Source organism: Pan paniscus, chromosome 4 (assembly GCF_029289425.2).
Source record: "Pan paniscus chromosome 4, NHGRI_mPanPan1-v2.0_pri, whole genome shotgun sequence".
In the NCBI taxonomy this organism is placed as follows: domain Eukaryota; kingdom Metazoa; phylum Chordata; class Mammalia; order Primates; family Hominidae; genus Pan; species Pan paniscus.
The window spans coordinates 104,164,223-104,181,389 of NC_073253.2; the positions used below are offsets into that span (position 1 = coordinate 104,164,223).

A 17,167-nucleotide genomic window follows, 5' to 3' on the forward strand; every position below is an offset into this window, starting at 1 on the left:
ATGATTAACAAGAAAACATCAGATAGAACTAAGTACTCTGATGAAATTGATCATTAATATTCCTTAGGCTTCAGTATTTAACACTCAGTCTTCAGTTTGTTTTCTTTTCTTTGTATTCAGGTATCGGTGGATTTTTTTTTCTTTTGTCATGATTTAGACATCAATTGATTGACACCCAAATGTACATTTTCGAGAAAATTGAAAATACTGGAATACCACTCCAGATAAAGACAAAAAATGAAAGCAGAGAGAAAGTTAAGTGATTTAAGCAAGTTCATGCAGAAAAGGTTAAATGTAGTAAAACATTTTAGTTTATTGAGAACAATTTCATTATTATTTATATACCAATTAGATTTTCTTCCTTTGATTTTCATTTTTAGATTAACTGTTTACCTGATAGAGGTAGTATTACCTGGCATTTGTTTTGTGTTAATTAAAAAACAAAAACTTTGGACTATGATGATGTAGCTTAATGCGGATATATTGTTTGAGAAACTGAACAGAAATTTAATTACCGGAAAAAGGAATAAAAGATATTTAAATGCATGGCTAATTTGCTGTAATAACTGTTAAAAAATTTTTTAAAAACCTTTTTCCTTCCCTTACATTGCTCTAACAAAATAATAGCTGTTAAGAATGAAATTGCTAAAGAAATTTCTATTCATAGATTAATAGTTCTTTTTTCTGCCTATACAATAGTTTTTGGGTGCTCATTAAAAAATATTAATAAATCAATCAAAAGTAATTACTTGGCATGTAAACCATCACATAACATGTTCAAGTCATTTTGTTATGATTTTTAAAAATAATTTCATTTTCTTCAACCTGAAAAAAGTCATTCCAACCTATACAATTTGGTTGCTAATCTCTCTATTAAACTGTATAGTATTCGTTTTAAAATTTGTATTTGCTGAGGCAGGAGAATGCTGTGAACCCGGGAGGCAGAGCTTGCAGTGAGCCGAGATCGCGCCATTGCACTCTAGCCTGGGCGACTGAGCGAGACTCCGTCTCAAAAAAAAAAAAAAAAAAAAAAATTATATTTGAAGGCCAGGTGTGGTGGCTGGCTCATGCCTGTAATCTCTGTACTTTCAGAGGCCAAGGTGGGTGGATCGCTTGAGCTCAGAAGTTCTAGACTAGCCTGGGCAACATGGAGAAACCCTGTATCTACAAAAAGTAAAAAATTAGCTGGGTGTGGTGGCACGTGCCTGTAGTCCTCAGGAGACTAAGGTGGGACGATGGCTTGAGCCCAGGAGGCAGAGGTTGCAGTGAGCCAAGATGACACCACTGTTCTCCGGCCTGGGCAACAGAACCAGACCCTGTCTTAGAAAACAAACAAAACAATTATGTTTGAAGATGTTCTATCTGGCGGCTTAATTGTGGGTAGATTTTTGACAATGTATGTAGTGAAGGATTTATATGTTTTTGTCTCCAAAATCTTGTGTCTTGAATTTTGATAATTATTTTATGACATTAATTTCTTTAACTGAAAGTTTTTATAAAGAGAATGTGTGAATGTTATGATTTATTGCTTCATTTGGTACCAGATGAATTTTAAATCCTTTTTTTATTATAGTATTGTGCAGAAAGTTGTTTCTCATTATACATATTTAAAAGCTTAAGGATCCACTGTTAATTTTTTAAATCATCGGTTTACTTCGCAAATCACAGATGAAGGATGTGATCTGAAACTAAGGAAAGGTTTTCTCTATCACAGTGTATCTAGAGATCTTTGAGATTAGAGGCTAAGTTTTCTTGAAAATTCTCAAGGTTGTGTAAAAAAATCATTTGTTCCTTGGAAGGAGAAACAACTCATTCCAAAAGTATCAGTTACACTTCTATTCTATATTTAACTATATGGTATATGTTGTCAGAGGACTGTAAGAAGAATATAAACAAATTCAGCTGTTTAAATCTGCCTTCTTTTTGAAACTTGAATTAATGCTGTCATACTGGTGATGTTAGAAAAAAAACATTTGAACAGCTGGAAGGGTACCACATAGTTAAGAAACAATCTTCGGAGAGACTAATAGAGAAGAATACTTTGGTGAAGTAAACTCCAATGTATTTGTATTTATATATGTATCATATATATACTTATATATAAATAAAATAATATTTTGAGGAAAACAAAACTTTTTATGTTGGATAAATATCAATTTTGATTTTAAACTTGTGCTACATAAAGAGGAAATTTCAGATGTATTAAATACTCAAATATTTTTAAAAAGCCACAAAACTACTAGAAGAAAATATTACTGAACATTTTCCTATGTTGGAAAATAAACTGAATTAAAATGCAGGATAAAAACTGGGAATAATATGTACTGCTCTTGTGACAAAGTATTAATGTTTGTAAATATATAAGTAGATCATCCAAATTGGTTTAGAAAAAAGTAATGCACCAATTAAAAATGGACAAAGGTTATGAATAAGATATTCATAATAGATTAAATATAAATTTTTGTAAGATATTTAAAAACTTTTCAACCCACTAGTAATGAAAATAATGATTAAGAAATGCAATTAGAAAATAATGAACTGTTAAACTTGTCTATCATCATCTACAGTGGCTTCCTTCCAACCTGTTCTCTACTCTAGCCAAAGTTATCTTTTAAAATTTCACATCAGCCAGTCTGGTTATAGTGGTCTCAACAAGAATGGGTACAATGGCTTTTTATGATTTTCAGGCGAAACACCAAATTTCTTGACCACACTTAGCATAATTTCCCTATTCTTTGGAAGGCTTTTACTTTTTTTAAAAAAAAGGTTTGTTTAAAAATTTAATTCCATTTTAGATTCAGGAGGTATATGTGCAGGTTTGTTACATGAATATATTGTATAATGGTGGGGTTTGGGCTTCTAGTATACCCATCACCCAAATAGTGAACATCGTACCACACAGGTAATTTTCAACCCCCTCCGCTTCTCCCACTTCGCCCTTTAGGAGTCCCCAGTGTCTATTATTTTCAGCTTTATGTCCAATATACCCATTATTTAGCCCCTGCTTATAAGTGAGAACATACGGTATTTGATTTTCTATTTCTGAGTTTTTTCACTTAGGATGATGGATCATGGCCTCCAGCTCCATCTAGTTGCTGCAAAGGACATTATTTCATTATTTTTTTATGGCTGCATAGTATTCCATAGTGTATATATACCACATTTCCTTTATCGAATCAACTATTGGTGGATATTTAGGTTGATTCCATGACTTTGCTATTGTGAAGAGTATTACAATAAACATATGAGTGTAGGTGTCTTTTTGATATAATGATTTTTTTTTCTTTTGAGTAGATACCCACTAGTGGGATTACTGGGTCAAATAGTAGTAGTTCTATTTTTAGTTCTTTGAAAAATTCTCCATGTTGTTTTCCATAGAAGTTTAACTAATTTACATTCCCACCAACAGTGCATAACATTTTCTTTTCACCACATCCGCACTAGCATCTGTTGTTTTTTGACTTTTTCAAAATAGCCATTCTGACTGACATAAAATGATATCTCATTGTGGTTTTAATTTGCATTTCTCTGATGATTAGTGATGTTGAGTTTTTTTTCATATATTTCTTGGTCATGTGTATGTCTTCTTTTGAGAAATGTGTGTTCATGTCGTTTGCCCACTTTTTAATGGAGTTGTTCATTTTTTTCTTGTGTTGTTTCAGTTCCCTATAGATTCTGGATATTAGTACTTTGTTAGAGTCATAACTTGCAAATATTTTCTCCTATTCTGTAGATTGTGTGTTTGTTCTGTTGATTATTTATTTTGATGTATAAAAACTTTCTAGTTTAAGTCTCATTTATCTATGTTTGTTTTTGTTGCATTTGCTTTTGGGGTTGTTGTCATAAATTCTTCGTGTAGGCCAATGTTTGGAAGAGTGTTTCTTAGGTTTTCTTCTGGAATTTTTATAGTTTCAGGTTTACGTTTGAGTCTTTAATCCATCTCGAGTTAATTTTTGTATATGGTGAGAGATAGGGGTCTAGTTTTATTCTTTTGCATATTGCTAGCCAATTTTCAGAGCACCATTTATTGGATAGGGTAGCCTTTCCTCACTGTTTATTTTTGTGAACTTTGTCAAAGGTCAGTTGGTTGTAGGTAGATGGCTTTATTTCTGGGTTCTCTGTTCTGTTTCATTGATCTGTGTCTATATTTATACAAGTATCATGCAGTTTTAGTTATGATGTGGTCTGGCTGTGTCCCCACCCAAATCTCATCTTGAATTGTAGCTCCCACAATTCCCACGTGTTGTGGCAGGTACCTGGTTGGAGATAATTGAATCACGAGGGCAGTTTCCCCCATACTGTTCTTGTGATAGTGAATAATTGTTACAGGATCTGATGGTTTTATAAGGGGTTTCCTCTTTTGCTTGGCTCTCATTCTCTCGTCTGCTGCCATGTAAGAAGTGCCTTTCGCCTTCTGCCTTCCACCGTAATTGTGAGGCCTCCTCAGCCACTTGGAACTGTGAGTAAAGCCTCTTTTTCTTCATAAATTACCCAGTCTCAGGTATGTCTTTATTAGCAGTGTGAAAACGGACTAATACAAGTTACTATAGCCTTGTAGTATAATTTAAAGTCGGGTAATATGATGCCTCCAGATTTGTTGTTTTTGCTTAGGATTAAACAACAAATTTCTTTAAGTGACCTGCCTAAAGGGTTTACCTTGTCTGGCTCCTACCATGGACTTTTTTTGTTTTTTCTTGAGACAGAGTCTCGCTCTTGTCACCCAGGCTGGACTGCAGTGGCACAATCTTGGCTCACTGCAACCTCTGTCTCCCAGGTTCAAGAGATTCTCATGCCTCAGCCTCTCAAGTAGCTGGGATTACAGGTGCCCACCACCAAGCCTGGCTAATTTTTGTATTTTTAGTAGAGACGGGGTTTCGCCATGTTGGCCAGGCTGGTTTCGAACTCTGACCTCAGGTGATCCACCTGCCTCGACCTTCTAAAGTGCTGAGATTGACTACAGGTGTGAGCCACTGTGCGTGGCCCTATGAACTCTTACTAATCTGAATGGATACTGGTTATAATCACAGACATGACGCTATGAAAGAAGAGCAAAACAAGAAAGGAAGATATAAGGATTGAAGGCCTGGGAAAAAAATTTGGGGGGTATTACCTGGTCTGGTTGTATCAATTCAGTTATGAACAAGTGTAGTTGGAGTAAGTAGCTATCAAGTGTGGTCTGAAATCTTACAAGTGAAGAAATTCTGACTGGTAAGTTCCAAGTTAAAAATGGTAGAATGAGTTACTGAAGTTGAGCCTAGATGAGTACTCTTGGAGATGAAGCCATCCAAGGAACTTTGAGGCCTTGGGTATAAGAATCATTTATGATAATGTTGGGGGTTGAGCTGGAAAGAAAATAATCTTAAGCTACTTGCCAAATACAAATACCTCAGTAAATGAAAGGGAGTGTCTGAGAGGTAGATGAGAGTATTGAGAATGTAAATATCCACAAATGGTTTCATTTATGCTATTATTATACCTACTGCATCTCTTATAATTATTTTCTATATAAACTTTTACTGCTTAACACAGTACCTGGCAAAGAGTAGGTACTCAATAAAATTTTTTTTTTAACATGCTTGATATTGCAAAACGAAACCATCAGCATTTAGGCTGCAGTTTTTAGTTAAATGTGTGACTCACTCTACATATTCCTTGTATATAAATACCAAACAAAAACAAAACACTCAGCTAATGTATAGGGGTAAATTAGTCTAGTATCTGTGTGATAAAGTAATAAACTCATAATTCTGACAGAAAGGAAAGGATGCAGAGTGATAGTCTTGACTAACATAGCTATCATTTATAGATAGGCAAAGTAGAAATTTGGCATACTATGTTATTTAAGCAGGGCCAGAATGAACTATGTCCTCTAAAATATCTCAGCCACAACCACTACTTTGGAAAGCCTATTGGGCAGTGTCTACTAAAGAAGGAAATGTGTACACCCTGTGACTCAGTATATCTGCTCCTGGATATATACTCAATAGAAATACATACATATGCTCTCAAAAAGGCATGTACAAGAATATTCACAGGAGCACCATTTATAATGACCCCAGCGAGAAACTGTCCAGATGTCAGTCAACAGTAGAATACATAAATTGTGGGATACATACCCAATGGGTTACTCCGCAGTAATGAAAATGAACAGATTACAACTACATACAGCAGTATGGCTGAATCTTACAAAAATAATGCTAAGTGAAAAGACACCAGACATTACATATTCTGTGATTCCATTTATATGGAGCTCAAAAAAATGTAAAAGTAATCAATGACATTCGAAGTTAGAATAGTGGTTCCCCTTGGTAGGGTGGGTGTAGTGACTGAAAGGGGCCACACAAGACACTTCTAGAGTATAGACAGTGACTTGTTTCTTGATCTGTGTTCTGGTTACAGGGACTTTTTCAATCTGCAAAAATTTATAACCTGCACACTTTTGATTTGTAAACTTTGCTATATTCATCTTGTACTTCAATGAAAAAATTTAGAAAAAAATTGTTCTAACTTAGCATAGGACCAAAATGAAAGCATGCTTAACTTGTCTCTCTCTCTCTCTGTGTGTGTGTGTGTGTGTGTGTGTGTGTGTGTGTGTTAGATTGTGTGTTGAGCTTTCTATGGCTATCTTTTCAGAATTATCTGGGAGAAGGAGGAGCTTTTTAAACTATATATGCCATACTTACTTTTCTCTGTTACCCACTCTCTAACCATTATTATTATGTTTCTTCTATGGACTATGTACCTCTTATTCTTTCTCTTTTACTGAGAAACTATAGTTCGCTATTATTTTTGATAACAAAGTGTTGTATTCTTCAGATCTCTTGTGGTTGAAAAATAATGACTATTGGGCAAAGGATTTTTGTCTTAAAGATCCTTACTAAATTCTGAATGCCTCTTGGAGAAGTAGCATGTTAAGCATCATCAGACATTAATATGTACCTCAATTCAGGGGCTTGAGGAATGCAGGAGCGGTGAAATCAGCATGGAAGTAGATAGCACAAGCATGTGAAATGATACTTTGAAGTAGTCTTTACTCTGATAGGCAGGCTAGTGAGGGGCATAGTGCTGGAAGGGAAGGTGAAAAGTTGCTGACGATTAATTTAGCCCATTTCACAAATTTGTGTAAGCCTAGCTCTTCCCTTTTCAAAAGTAATTTAGGTTAAGATAAGTATATAGGAAAAAATAATTTAGAATAGAGGAGAAGGCTTGGGAAAAGCTCTTGAAATTTTGGAAAGAAGAACTCATTTCTTTTCTGTAGTATAGCCAGGAATGGTGGTGGCTACAGGGTTTAGCAAGGACAAGGAGGATATGGGTTAGGCATGTAACTTGGAAGGAGTTGAAGTAAAGTAGGATATGGATTATGAAAGACACCTGGTTTCAGAAGTCAGTGAACAAAGGACTAAGAAGGTTAGGTAGAGATGGAATCCAGTTGGTAAGAAAAAGCTTTAGTTGTCTTTTGAGAGATTTGGTTAACCTAAGAGTCTCCAGAACCTTAGTCATTACAAATAGCTACTTTTGGCCCGGCCCAGTGGCTCATGCCTGTAATCCCAGCACTTTGGGAGGCTGAGGCAGTTGGATCACCTGAGGTCAGGAGTTTGAGACCAGCCTGGCCAATGTGGTGAAATCCTGTCTCTACTAAAAATACAAAAATTAGCCAGGCGTGGTGGTGTCACCTGTAATACCAGCTACTCGAGAGGCTGAGGCAGGAGAAACGCTTGAACCCAGGAGGCAGAGGATGCATGAGCCGAGATTGCCCCATCAATCAAAATTGACACTCCATCTCAAAACAAAAACAAAAACAAAAAACAAATAACTACTTTCTGAAACTCTGGTAGTTAAATGGCTCTTGTTTGTTTCTTTATAATAAGGCACAGTTTTTATGGAGCCTGAGCGTTGTTCTTATTCCACAAAGGACTTTTTTTTTTTTTGGCAAGGGGATAAATTACTCTTTCCTAATTAAAATTTAATTTTCATGGGAACTCTTTTCTTTCCCCCAGTTTTTTGTTGCTAAACCCATTAAGGAAGAATTAAGAAAGAGGGAAAAGGAGATATGTGTCAGAAGAAAGGTAGCAAAAGAAACAGGTGAGGGAAGGAAGAAGATCAGTAAAGAAAGGTGAGGAAGATGAAAGGTAAAGAACAGAAGAGAAAGAAAATACAGGAATGAGAGGCAGATAAAAGGACAAACAAAAAGGGAGTAGGAAAAAGGAGATGAAGAAGAGGGTCTGAGGTAAGAAAAGCTTTTCATTCCCTCTTCTTTCACTTTTCCCATACTCCCCTGCTTGACACAGGGTACTATGATATGACCCACTTCCCTCTTCTCTCCTGCTTTACTCTCCAGGTTTCCATTTTTATTGACTACTGACTTGTGAACTTTTCCTCTGTTTCTTTTTTAAACTGGAGCTGTACAAGGTAAGAATTCATAGACAAAAGGCATTGATTATATTTGCATTCTCAAATTAAAAATATTTGGAATTTAAAATAAAAATATTTATTGAACCAATCTTACCTAAAGGTGTCAAAACTCTTCCTTTATAGTTTAATAAAATCTAACATATGGATCCAATTTGTGGTCCAGATACTTAGGAAAATTCATTATTATACTTGATTCAAGTTTTACATCAACAGCCTAGTATAAAATTTTTAGAAAATTTGTTTATCTGTACTTACTTGATTCATTCCAAATTGTTGATTCCCAAAGTTTTTATTGGGAGGTATTTAATAAGATAAAATGAAATGGGAAATTTAGTTGTTTACCTTAATAATTTAGGTAACCCCCCGACCCCCTGCCAAACAGAAATCTGAAATGTAATTAATTGTAGCATTGGATCGGGAGGGGCCTGGATGAGTATAGACTTGCATTATATATATAGTTACTTCAATTATCTATTAATTATGTTGTGGGTATTTAGATATAGCTTATGTTAGCAGTATTATATAATTATTACAGATAGCTGTATTTTTTGATATAGTGAACCTTTTCCAATTTTATTACTTATAAAATATTCATAGTCTTTGCTATTTATTAGGCCCCAGTGTAGGTGTGTTATTATAAAAGAAAATTGCCAGATAACTCTATCATGTTCGCTCATGGGTTGGATGGCATAAGATGAAATTCAAATAATCATGAAAATTTACTGAGATTTGTTTTTGTTCTCCCTTTGTGTATAATAGAATTATATAGACTTTTTGGATAACTGCCATCAATTTCATATTATATTTGATCATGTTTTCCAGGATTTAATTCCTGTATTAAATCTAATACAAATTAATTGAACATAGGATTCTATATTTTGATCAGTTAGCATTTTCTAGTGTGATACAGTATTCTGTATCATCTTTCATTCATACAATTGTCTTTGTGTATTAAACATGTATTTAATCAGAAAATTTCATTGCCAGTCTTTATAAAATAATAATGACAATCCACGAGGCTTTCTTTTATTCCAAAGAACTGTGATACAAAGATGATATGTAGATACGTTGATTTTGACTTTTTTGCTAGCTATTTAACTCAACAGAAATTAATACCTATGTGCTTTCTAGCATTTAGAGGCCTCATTTTAACTTAGTGGTTGCTCATTATAATTTTAAAATTGTGCTGAGGAATTAAATCATAATTGTTTCTATTTTTAAGATAGGCCATGCTTTTAAGGTGATGGAGTAATTATTGTAAACACTTAAGATAATTTGGTATATGGGGAGTAAAATAAGCATGGACTAGTCACACTAGACCAATGAAACACTGGTCTTTTGTTCTCCACAGGAATATGAAAGTCTAATTTAACTTTTTTTCAGATAAGTCAGTTTAAGTAGAAATAATTTAATTTTTGTCTGCTCTTCCTTATTGTTTTCTTGGGTGATTTTGGGGGATGTTGCCTCTTTCCCATTTCCCAAAGTCAGAGACAGCTTTGATTTCTTGCTGAGTAGGTGTATGATGTGACTTGGGATTATAACTAAAAACCAAAGAACACAAGGGAAGCTTCTTGTTTGCTTCTGATTTTCCTTAGAGTCAAACAAATGATTAACAGGAAGTATGAAAAAGCTGATACTTTAAGCTTCAGCTTTATCACCTCTAAGAAAGGTAGCTCAGTAGAATGACCATGTCTGGGAGTCTGAAGATGCCAAGGAGCATGATGTCACCAACTCTTGGTAATCAGGCTTTTGTTTTAAATTGTTCAGAGATAAGACTGTGCTCCCTGAATAAGTAAACCTCACATTGCAGGGCTTTTTATAAAAGATTTACATGCTTGTGTTCATTTACTCATTTATTTATTTCCTGCCTTACTCCCCAGAGTATTTGAGGTAGCTAATGACAACAACATTCAGGAAAATATAAATATAAAATAAAATGAGAACCAGGAACAATGTAAGTTGTAACAGGATATCAAGACTATAGTTCATAGGATGTATGTATAGTTACTACCCTAGAGCTACTATTTTGTCTCTAAGCTTTCCAAAGGCCAAAATGAAAAGGGAGATAAAGTCATATAACACTCTTAAATAAAAGAAAGCATGTCACATTGCAGGGGAAGCAAAGCTTTTCATTGTATTGAGCCCTGATAGAATTTCTTACTGGAGGCTTTCATTCTGACCTTCTTAGTGGCAGTGCCCTTGACAATATCACTAAAGCTAATGTAGGAAGGAGACTCATAAGACCATCTCTTGCAGAATCTAGAATCCATCAGTGAAAGTGGAGGCCATGACATCAAAATCATTCTATGTGGGCCTAAGAATGCAGCTGTCTCTAAATTGATTTTATCCAATAATATAATCTAGATTTAGAATAATGGGTAGTGGACTGGGTGTGTGTTTTTTCTTTTTTTTTTTTTTTGAGATGGAGTCTCGCTCTGTTGCCCAGGCTGGAGTGCAGTGGTGGGATCTCTGCTCACTGCAAGCTCCGCCTCCCGGGTTCACACCATTCTCCTGCCTCAGCCTCCCGAGTAGCTGGGACTACAGGCCCCCGCCACCACGCCTGGCTAATTTTTTTGTATTTTTATTAGAGACGGGGTTTCACTGTGTTAGCCAGGATGGTCTTGATCTCCTGACCTCATGATCCGCCCGCCTCAGCCTCCCAAAGTGCTGGGATTACAGGCGTGAGCCACCGCGCCCCGCCTTGGACTGGGTGTGTTTTTAACAATCCTTTCTTAGTGTCATTTCTCTCAGCTAAAGTTTGGTTATGCAATGGATAATTGTATTCTGTGTGGAGTTCTCAACTGTATTCTGAGGAGAGTTCTCGATTGCAGATATTCTATACTTGTTTGAGGCTAGATCTGTAAAATTAGTAGGATTTATTAGTTAATTCATTAGCTGAGTTTCAAAAATTTTGAAGCTGTATTTTTAAACAATTAGATAATTTCTGTGTTAAAAATAATGTTTATATTTGTGAAATTATAACTCCCACAAGTTATTGAAATCACTTCCCTTTTTAGGATTAAAAAATATTACTGATGATTGAAGGGTAATTTTCAATGTTAAACTTCAACTTTTGCTTATAATTTTCATGTTACATTTTACTCATTGATATCTTACTATTTCTGCTTGTTTTTTTTTAAATCAGAGTTGGATCTTGTAATTCTAGTTGGTTATTCTTAATTTCACTTTGTAGATTTTTTTTATGGCTTTATAGATGATCAATATTTCTATAGGTTTTAGAGATAAGTAAAGAGTACAGAAAATTTAGCTATTGTGTGAAACATGTTCTATTTTGGAGGGAGGGTTTTTCTAAACAAGTTTATTTAGTAGCTATTAAAGTGGAAAATTTTAAATTTTCCAAAAGATTCTTTGAGAGATACTTAATTTGATTCATTGACATTTGTCAATAAAGCCTCATATCTTAAGTCATTTTAATGTGTCATTTAACAAAAATTACTAAAAGAACTAATCCTTAATTACTCTTTACTGTGTGCTAAACAGTATGCTAGATATATAACATACTTTATTTACTACTGGCAAACAGTCCTGCAAGGGAGTTATTCCAACCTTTCAGACAAGAACATTGAAGCTTGAAGAGATTAAGGAACTTTATCAGAATCGGTGTGGCAGATTCAAACTCAAATAGAAACTTCTTGACAATGAAGTTTCTATTTTATACAATCAGTGTTGCATGATTACTTAGCCAACAGATGTGTAATCAGAGGGACTTTAGTTCAAATCCTCTGTGCTATTAATGTGTCACCATAGGCAAAATCACATAACCTCTGTGAGATAAGATTCCTTACTGGTTAAAAGTGGCAAGTCATAGAAACCTCATAGAATTGTCTTAAAAGTTACGTGAAATAATGCTTGCAAAAATGTTTAGTACAGTGCCTGGTATATAGCTAAGTTCAATAAATGGTAGCTATAAAGAAAGAAAATGTTTCCTTCATGCCTCCTAAGTAGAGTTTTTAGTATTTTCGTTTCAGAGACTACAGTCCCCTTATTATAGATATTTTAGTTCTTTTTAGTTATGTAATACCCGAAGGTAAGAAATTACCAGCAGGTGGAGCTCAGTGTCAGAAAAAACAAATTTCTGAAATTGAGGTATTTTATCACCTTATGTTTTAAAAATAAAATTAAATGCATATAGTTTTAAAATTTACATGTGAAGGCCTTCTTTTTTAATCCTACCTACCAAAAGTTATCGCCCTGCAACTTGGTTTTTGAATATGTAGAAAGAATGCTTTTGTTATAATTATTTTAAATTGTTTGCTATCTCTGGTGTCATACATAAGGTATGACAGTTCATTTGCATGAATAAGACATTTTTAATGTGAACTTAATTTATAAAGATTGTCTTTGAATTTGGTCACTTCATACGATAAAGTAATTACACTGATAATCTTAAATTTAACTTGTCAAAACCCTCAAATCTGCCATTCCCACAGCCTTCTTAGTAAAGGGTATTTTCAGTCAATTGCTTAAGTCAAAATCTTGGGAATCACCCTTGTGTTCACTTTTTTCCAAATCCTGTTAGCAAGTTGTCTTGATATTACCTCCAAAATATATTCCAAATCTGACCTCTTGATAACATTTCCATTGTGATCATCCTGGTAAATTCACAGTAAATTAAGGTCTGAACTACTTCAGCCAGTTTACCTGTTTGTTCCCTTGCCCTTTGTAAATTTTATTTTCTGTATAATAACTTGAGTTATCTTAATGTATAAATGAGATTTTATATTTCTCCTGCTTATGACCCTCCGTTGGTATTCCTATATGACCAGAATGAAATTCTAATCCTCACCATGAACTCAATTACATAATCTCATCCCTGCCTGCTTCCCCTCATTATTTCCTACCAGTCCTCATCCATCACACTCCAGCCATTGAGGTCTTACTGTCTTTTGGGTACACTAAGTGTCTTCTTATCTCTGGGACTTTATGTTTCATCTCTTTTTAATACTTATTCCCCAGATCTTCATATGACCAACTGCCTTCTTTTGATAATTTCAGGTCAAATGATACTTCTTTGAGAGATCTCTGACTACTTCAGCTGTAATAGGCCCTATCTGACCCCTGTCATCATTATTTATCCTATTGCCTTTTTCCTTTTCTTGCAAAGCACTTACTTTAGTATCTTCACTATTTCTACTATTACTACAATTATTACTATTTTGTTGGTTAGAATTTACTCTGTGGTAGGTTAGTTCTAAATATCTCCATGCATTAAATACTAATATATGTACTTTGGTATGTATGAACTCATTTGATTATGGTATGTATGTATGTATGTATGTATGTATGTTTTTATTATCTGTCTTCTATAATCCCTGCTTGTTCCTCAAACTGTAGCTCTCAGAAGGTAGGCACTTTCATTATGTTTACTACTATTTCCTCTGCCTTGTACAGTGCTTGCTATGTAGGGGAGGCTAAGTAAATATTTTTTGAATATTGGACAAGCTCTTAGAACTCGTATCAACAAGTAGAGTTATCAAATATGTATGTAAAATAATCTCCTAGGGGATGGGGAATATTTCAGTGGAAGAAATCATACCTGACCGATTATTCTTAGAGTCTTTTTTTATGAAGGTAATAGGGTATATAAAATAAGCTACTTAGATTTTAGAAAAGACATTGACAATGTTTTTTACCAAAGGTTACTAAATGTTAAGTCACTGCTGAAATGGGAAATAGGCTTTTAGAATGGCCCAACAACAGGTTTAAAATCAGAAATCAAACAGTAGGAATAGATGTTTATTTGACTAGAAAAGTATAAAGAGAGTGCCCCAGCAATTGATGATCACATCTGTTATGGTTTGAATTATGTGCCCCCAAAAGATATCTTTAAGTTGTAATACTCAATACCTGTGTATGTGACCAACTTTGGAAATAGGGTCTGTAGTTGTAAAAAAGTTAATATGAAGTTGTTAGGGTGAGCTCTAATCCAGTGTGACTGGTGCCCTTATAAGAAGAGAAGAGAGGCTGACATACAGGGAAGACAGCCATGCGAAGACAGAGGCAGATATTGGAATTATGCTATCACAAGCAAAGGAATGCCTGGGGCTACCAGAAGCTATAGGAAGTAAGGAAGGGTTATCCCCTAGAAATTTTGGAGGGAGCATGGCCTTGGCTAACACCTTGATTTCAGACTTCTGGCCTCCAGAACTGTAGGAGAGTAAGTTTCTGTTGTTATAAGTCACCTGATTTCTGGTACTGTGTTACAGCAGCCCTAGGGAATTAGTACAACATCTGTTGTGATTATTGTCTTTATAAATGGTCTGAAAGAGGAGGGTCTTCCTAGTGAGGTATCTAGATGACATTAAGGTTTTCTAGTTGTGAAGAGCAAAACCAGTGAGTACAGATGATGAACAAAGAAACACCAAAATTAGCTTCTCTCTGTGCTAGAACAAGTAACAAATCCAGCATCTTAAGATTTTATATTCTTTGACTGTAAGCACTGATTTCAACTCATTTAATGTTGAAAATTGCTTCCAGATTTAATGTTTTATGATTTTATGAGCCTGGGTAAGTGCCTGGCACCTAATGAATGCTTAATGAATATTTAAAAAATAAATAAGTGAAACCAATCAGGGAATAAAATATAGGAAAATATAATTTTATTTTAATGAAAATATAAACTTATTCTGGTATAAAATTCAAATTATTGTTACAGTTAGGGAAAAATGAGTGCAGGGAGTGAATATTGGGAAACTATAAGCATTGTTTACTGAATATATCAACACTTAAGTAGAAAAACAAAATTAATAAATTGTTAATGTATCTTTGGAGACTCTTTTTTGGCAAAATAATACCTTTGGTGAAATAGAGCAGTGACTTAATCTAAGAAACAGTATAATAGTTAATTGCATAGTTTCTGGAACAAAGTTGCATAGTTTCTGGATCCAAAGTCCTTTGATTTGAATATGTGGCATCAGCTATTTTTTGGCTATATAACTTTGGGCAAGTTAAACTTTCTGTACCTCAGTTTTCTCATCTGTAAACTAGGGTTTGTAACAGAAACTATTTCATAGGGTTAATGTGGGGAGTTAAATGAGATAATCCATCTAAAATGCCAAGAAAATGCTTTCTCCTAAGAAATTCTTTACCCTATATTGTCTTTTATTGTTTATTAAATATAAAATTTTATAAAATTATTCTCAGTGTACAAAATGAGATTTATTTTGATGGACGTGATATAGAGAATGGTTGTTGCAGACAATAAAATTTAAAAAGTGAGTATCCAAAAAAGAAAACTAGAGGAAATTATGCAAAAAGGCAAGAAAATTAAAAAAATTTTTTTTGATTGCATCTAATTATAAAGGGAGCCAAAGACTTTAAAGAAGGAGATGTTTATGTCAGAATTGTGACCCAGGAAAGTTTTACGGAGTAAGACTTTTGACTCTCTTGCTCTTTTCTATTTTTCTTATTTGGTTTCATAAAGTTTCTTGAACTTTGGTCCCTTAGAAAGAATGTTCTGTACAATGCCTGAATATGATACCAGGCATCTAGTAGTTGTATCTTTGTTTAAAAAAATGAATGAATAAAGCAGGGATTTATAAAGCAATTAACAAATCATTATAGAATAGGTTATCAAAAGTGGAGCCTTACTTTCCGATTAAACATTTATGGTTTTGAGTATCCCACTCTACTTCCTCTCTAGCCCTGACACTTCATTTTGTGTTAAGTGTAGTACGTTTTTGTGGCAAGGAAATTTAAAATTTTTACTTCTGTTGAGACCTTAGAGATCATTTGCACATAATTTATATTCTTTTCCTTTGAATGAAGAATTATAAAGTATTGGAGAGTTATACCTCAATAAAAAATAAAAAAAATTAAAACACATTGGATTAAGAAAAGCTTTGTAGCACAGCTATCTGCAAGGTTTTGTTTCAAGAAGTGCTTGAAAGTGAGGTATATTCTCAGAGACCTTGAGATCCAAGACCTAAAATAAGAAGACTTCTATATGTTTCTTAGGAATAAAATCAGGTATTTTATTTATCTAATTAAAAAAATCAAAGGCCAGGTGCAGTAGCTCACACCTGTAATCCCAGCACTTTGGGAGGCCGAGGCAGGCGGATCACCTGAGGTCAGGAGTTCGAGACTAGCCTGGCCAACATGGTAAAACCCCGTCTCTACTAAAAATACAAAAAAATTTAGCCAGGCACGGTGGTGGGCATCTGTAATCCCAGTTACTCAGGAGACTGAGGCAGGATAATCACTTGAACCCGGGAAGCAGAGGTTGCAGAGAGTCAAGAGCATGCCATTGCACTCCAGCCTGGGCGACAAGAGCGAAACTCTGTCTCAAAAAAAAAAAAAAAATCAAGTAGAACAGAGATTTATTTCTTAGATAGTGTTTCTTTACTTAATGTACAAGGATTTTCTCTTTGTTGCTCGAAAACGCAACATTTGTTGGCTGTATCTGTTCCTTTAATCCAGAACGGACTAGTATACTTCCATGCCAACAGGGGGAGATAGTATGAAATAGGAGATCCAGATTTTCACCTCTCTTCTATCTTGCTTTTGCCTCACACAGGAAGGTTTGTTGGTAAATTGACTTCCTTGGGCCCACTGTCAGTATCTCTTAGCTAAATTTTGAGATGGAGCAGAAAATGAAATGTCCTCATTGTAAGGGTCAGCTGGAGTCTGGTTTTGGCTCCCAATCCTGTAAAACATGTGCTTTAATGTTCAGCTCTGAGCCTTCCACATCAGAAGTCCACAGAGATCAGGTAAGGGGAAGTTCTGCCACAGGCCT

The 17,167-nt window shown here is 34.7% G+C and overlaps 1 protein-coding gene across 12 annotated transcripts in view; it reads left to right on the top strand.

Moving 5' to 3' along the window:
• Nucleotides 1-17,167, top strand: part of FER (FER tyrosine kinase) — a 451,402-nt gene that overhangs the window by 163,725 nt on the left and 270,510 nt on the right. The window contains exon 12 of one of the 12 annotated variants that reach the window (XR_008625418.2): nt 121-8,153. The exons of 9 other annotated variants lie outside the window; for them this stretch is intronic. Coding sequence is in view for 1 of the 3 variants with exons in the window: in XM_034960321.3 (XP_034816212.1) it covers nt 17,013-17,141 (129 nt within the window). In the remaining 2 variants the exon portion in view is untranslated. Of the gene's footprint in view, nt 1-120; nt 8,154-8,536; nt 17,142-17,167 lie in introns of those variants that run through there. 2 more of the 12 variants (XR_008625419.2, XM_034960321.3) reach the window with 2 other exon arrangements.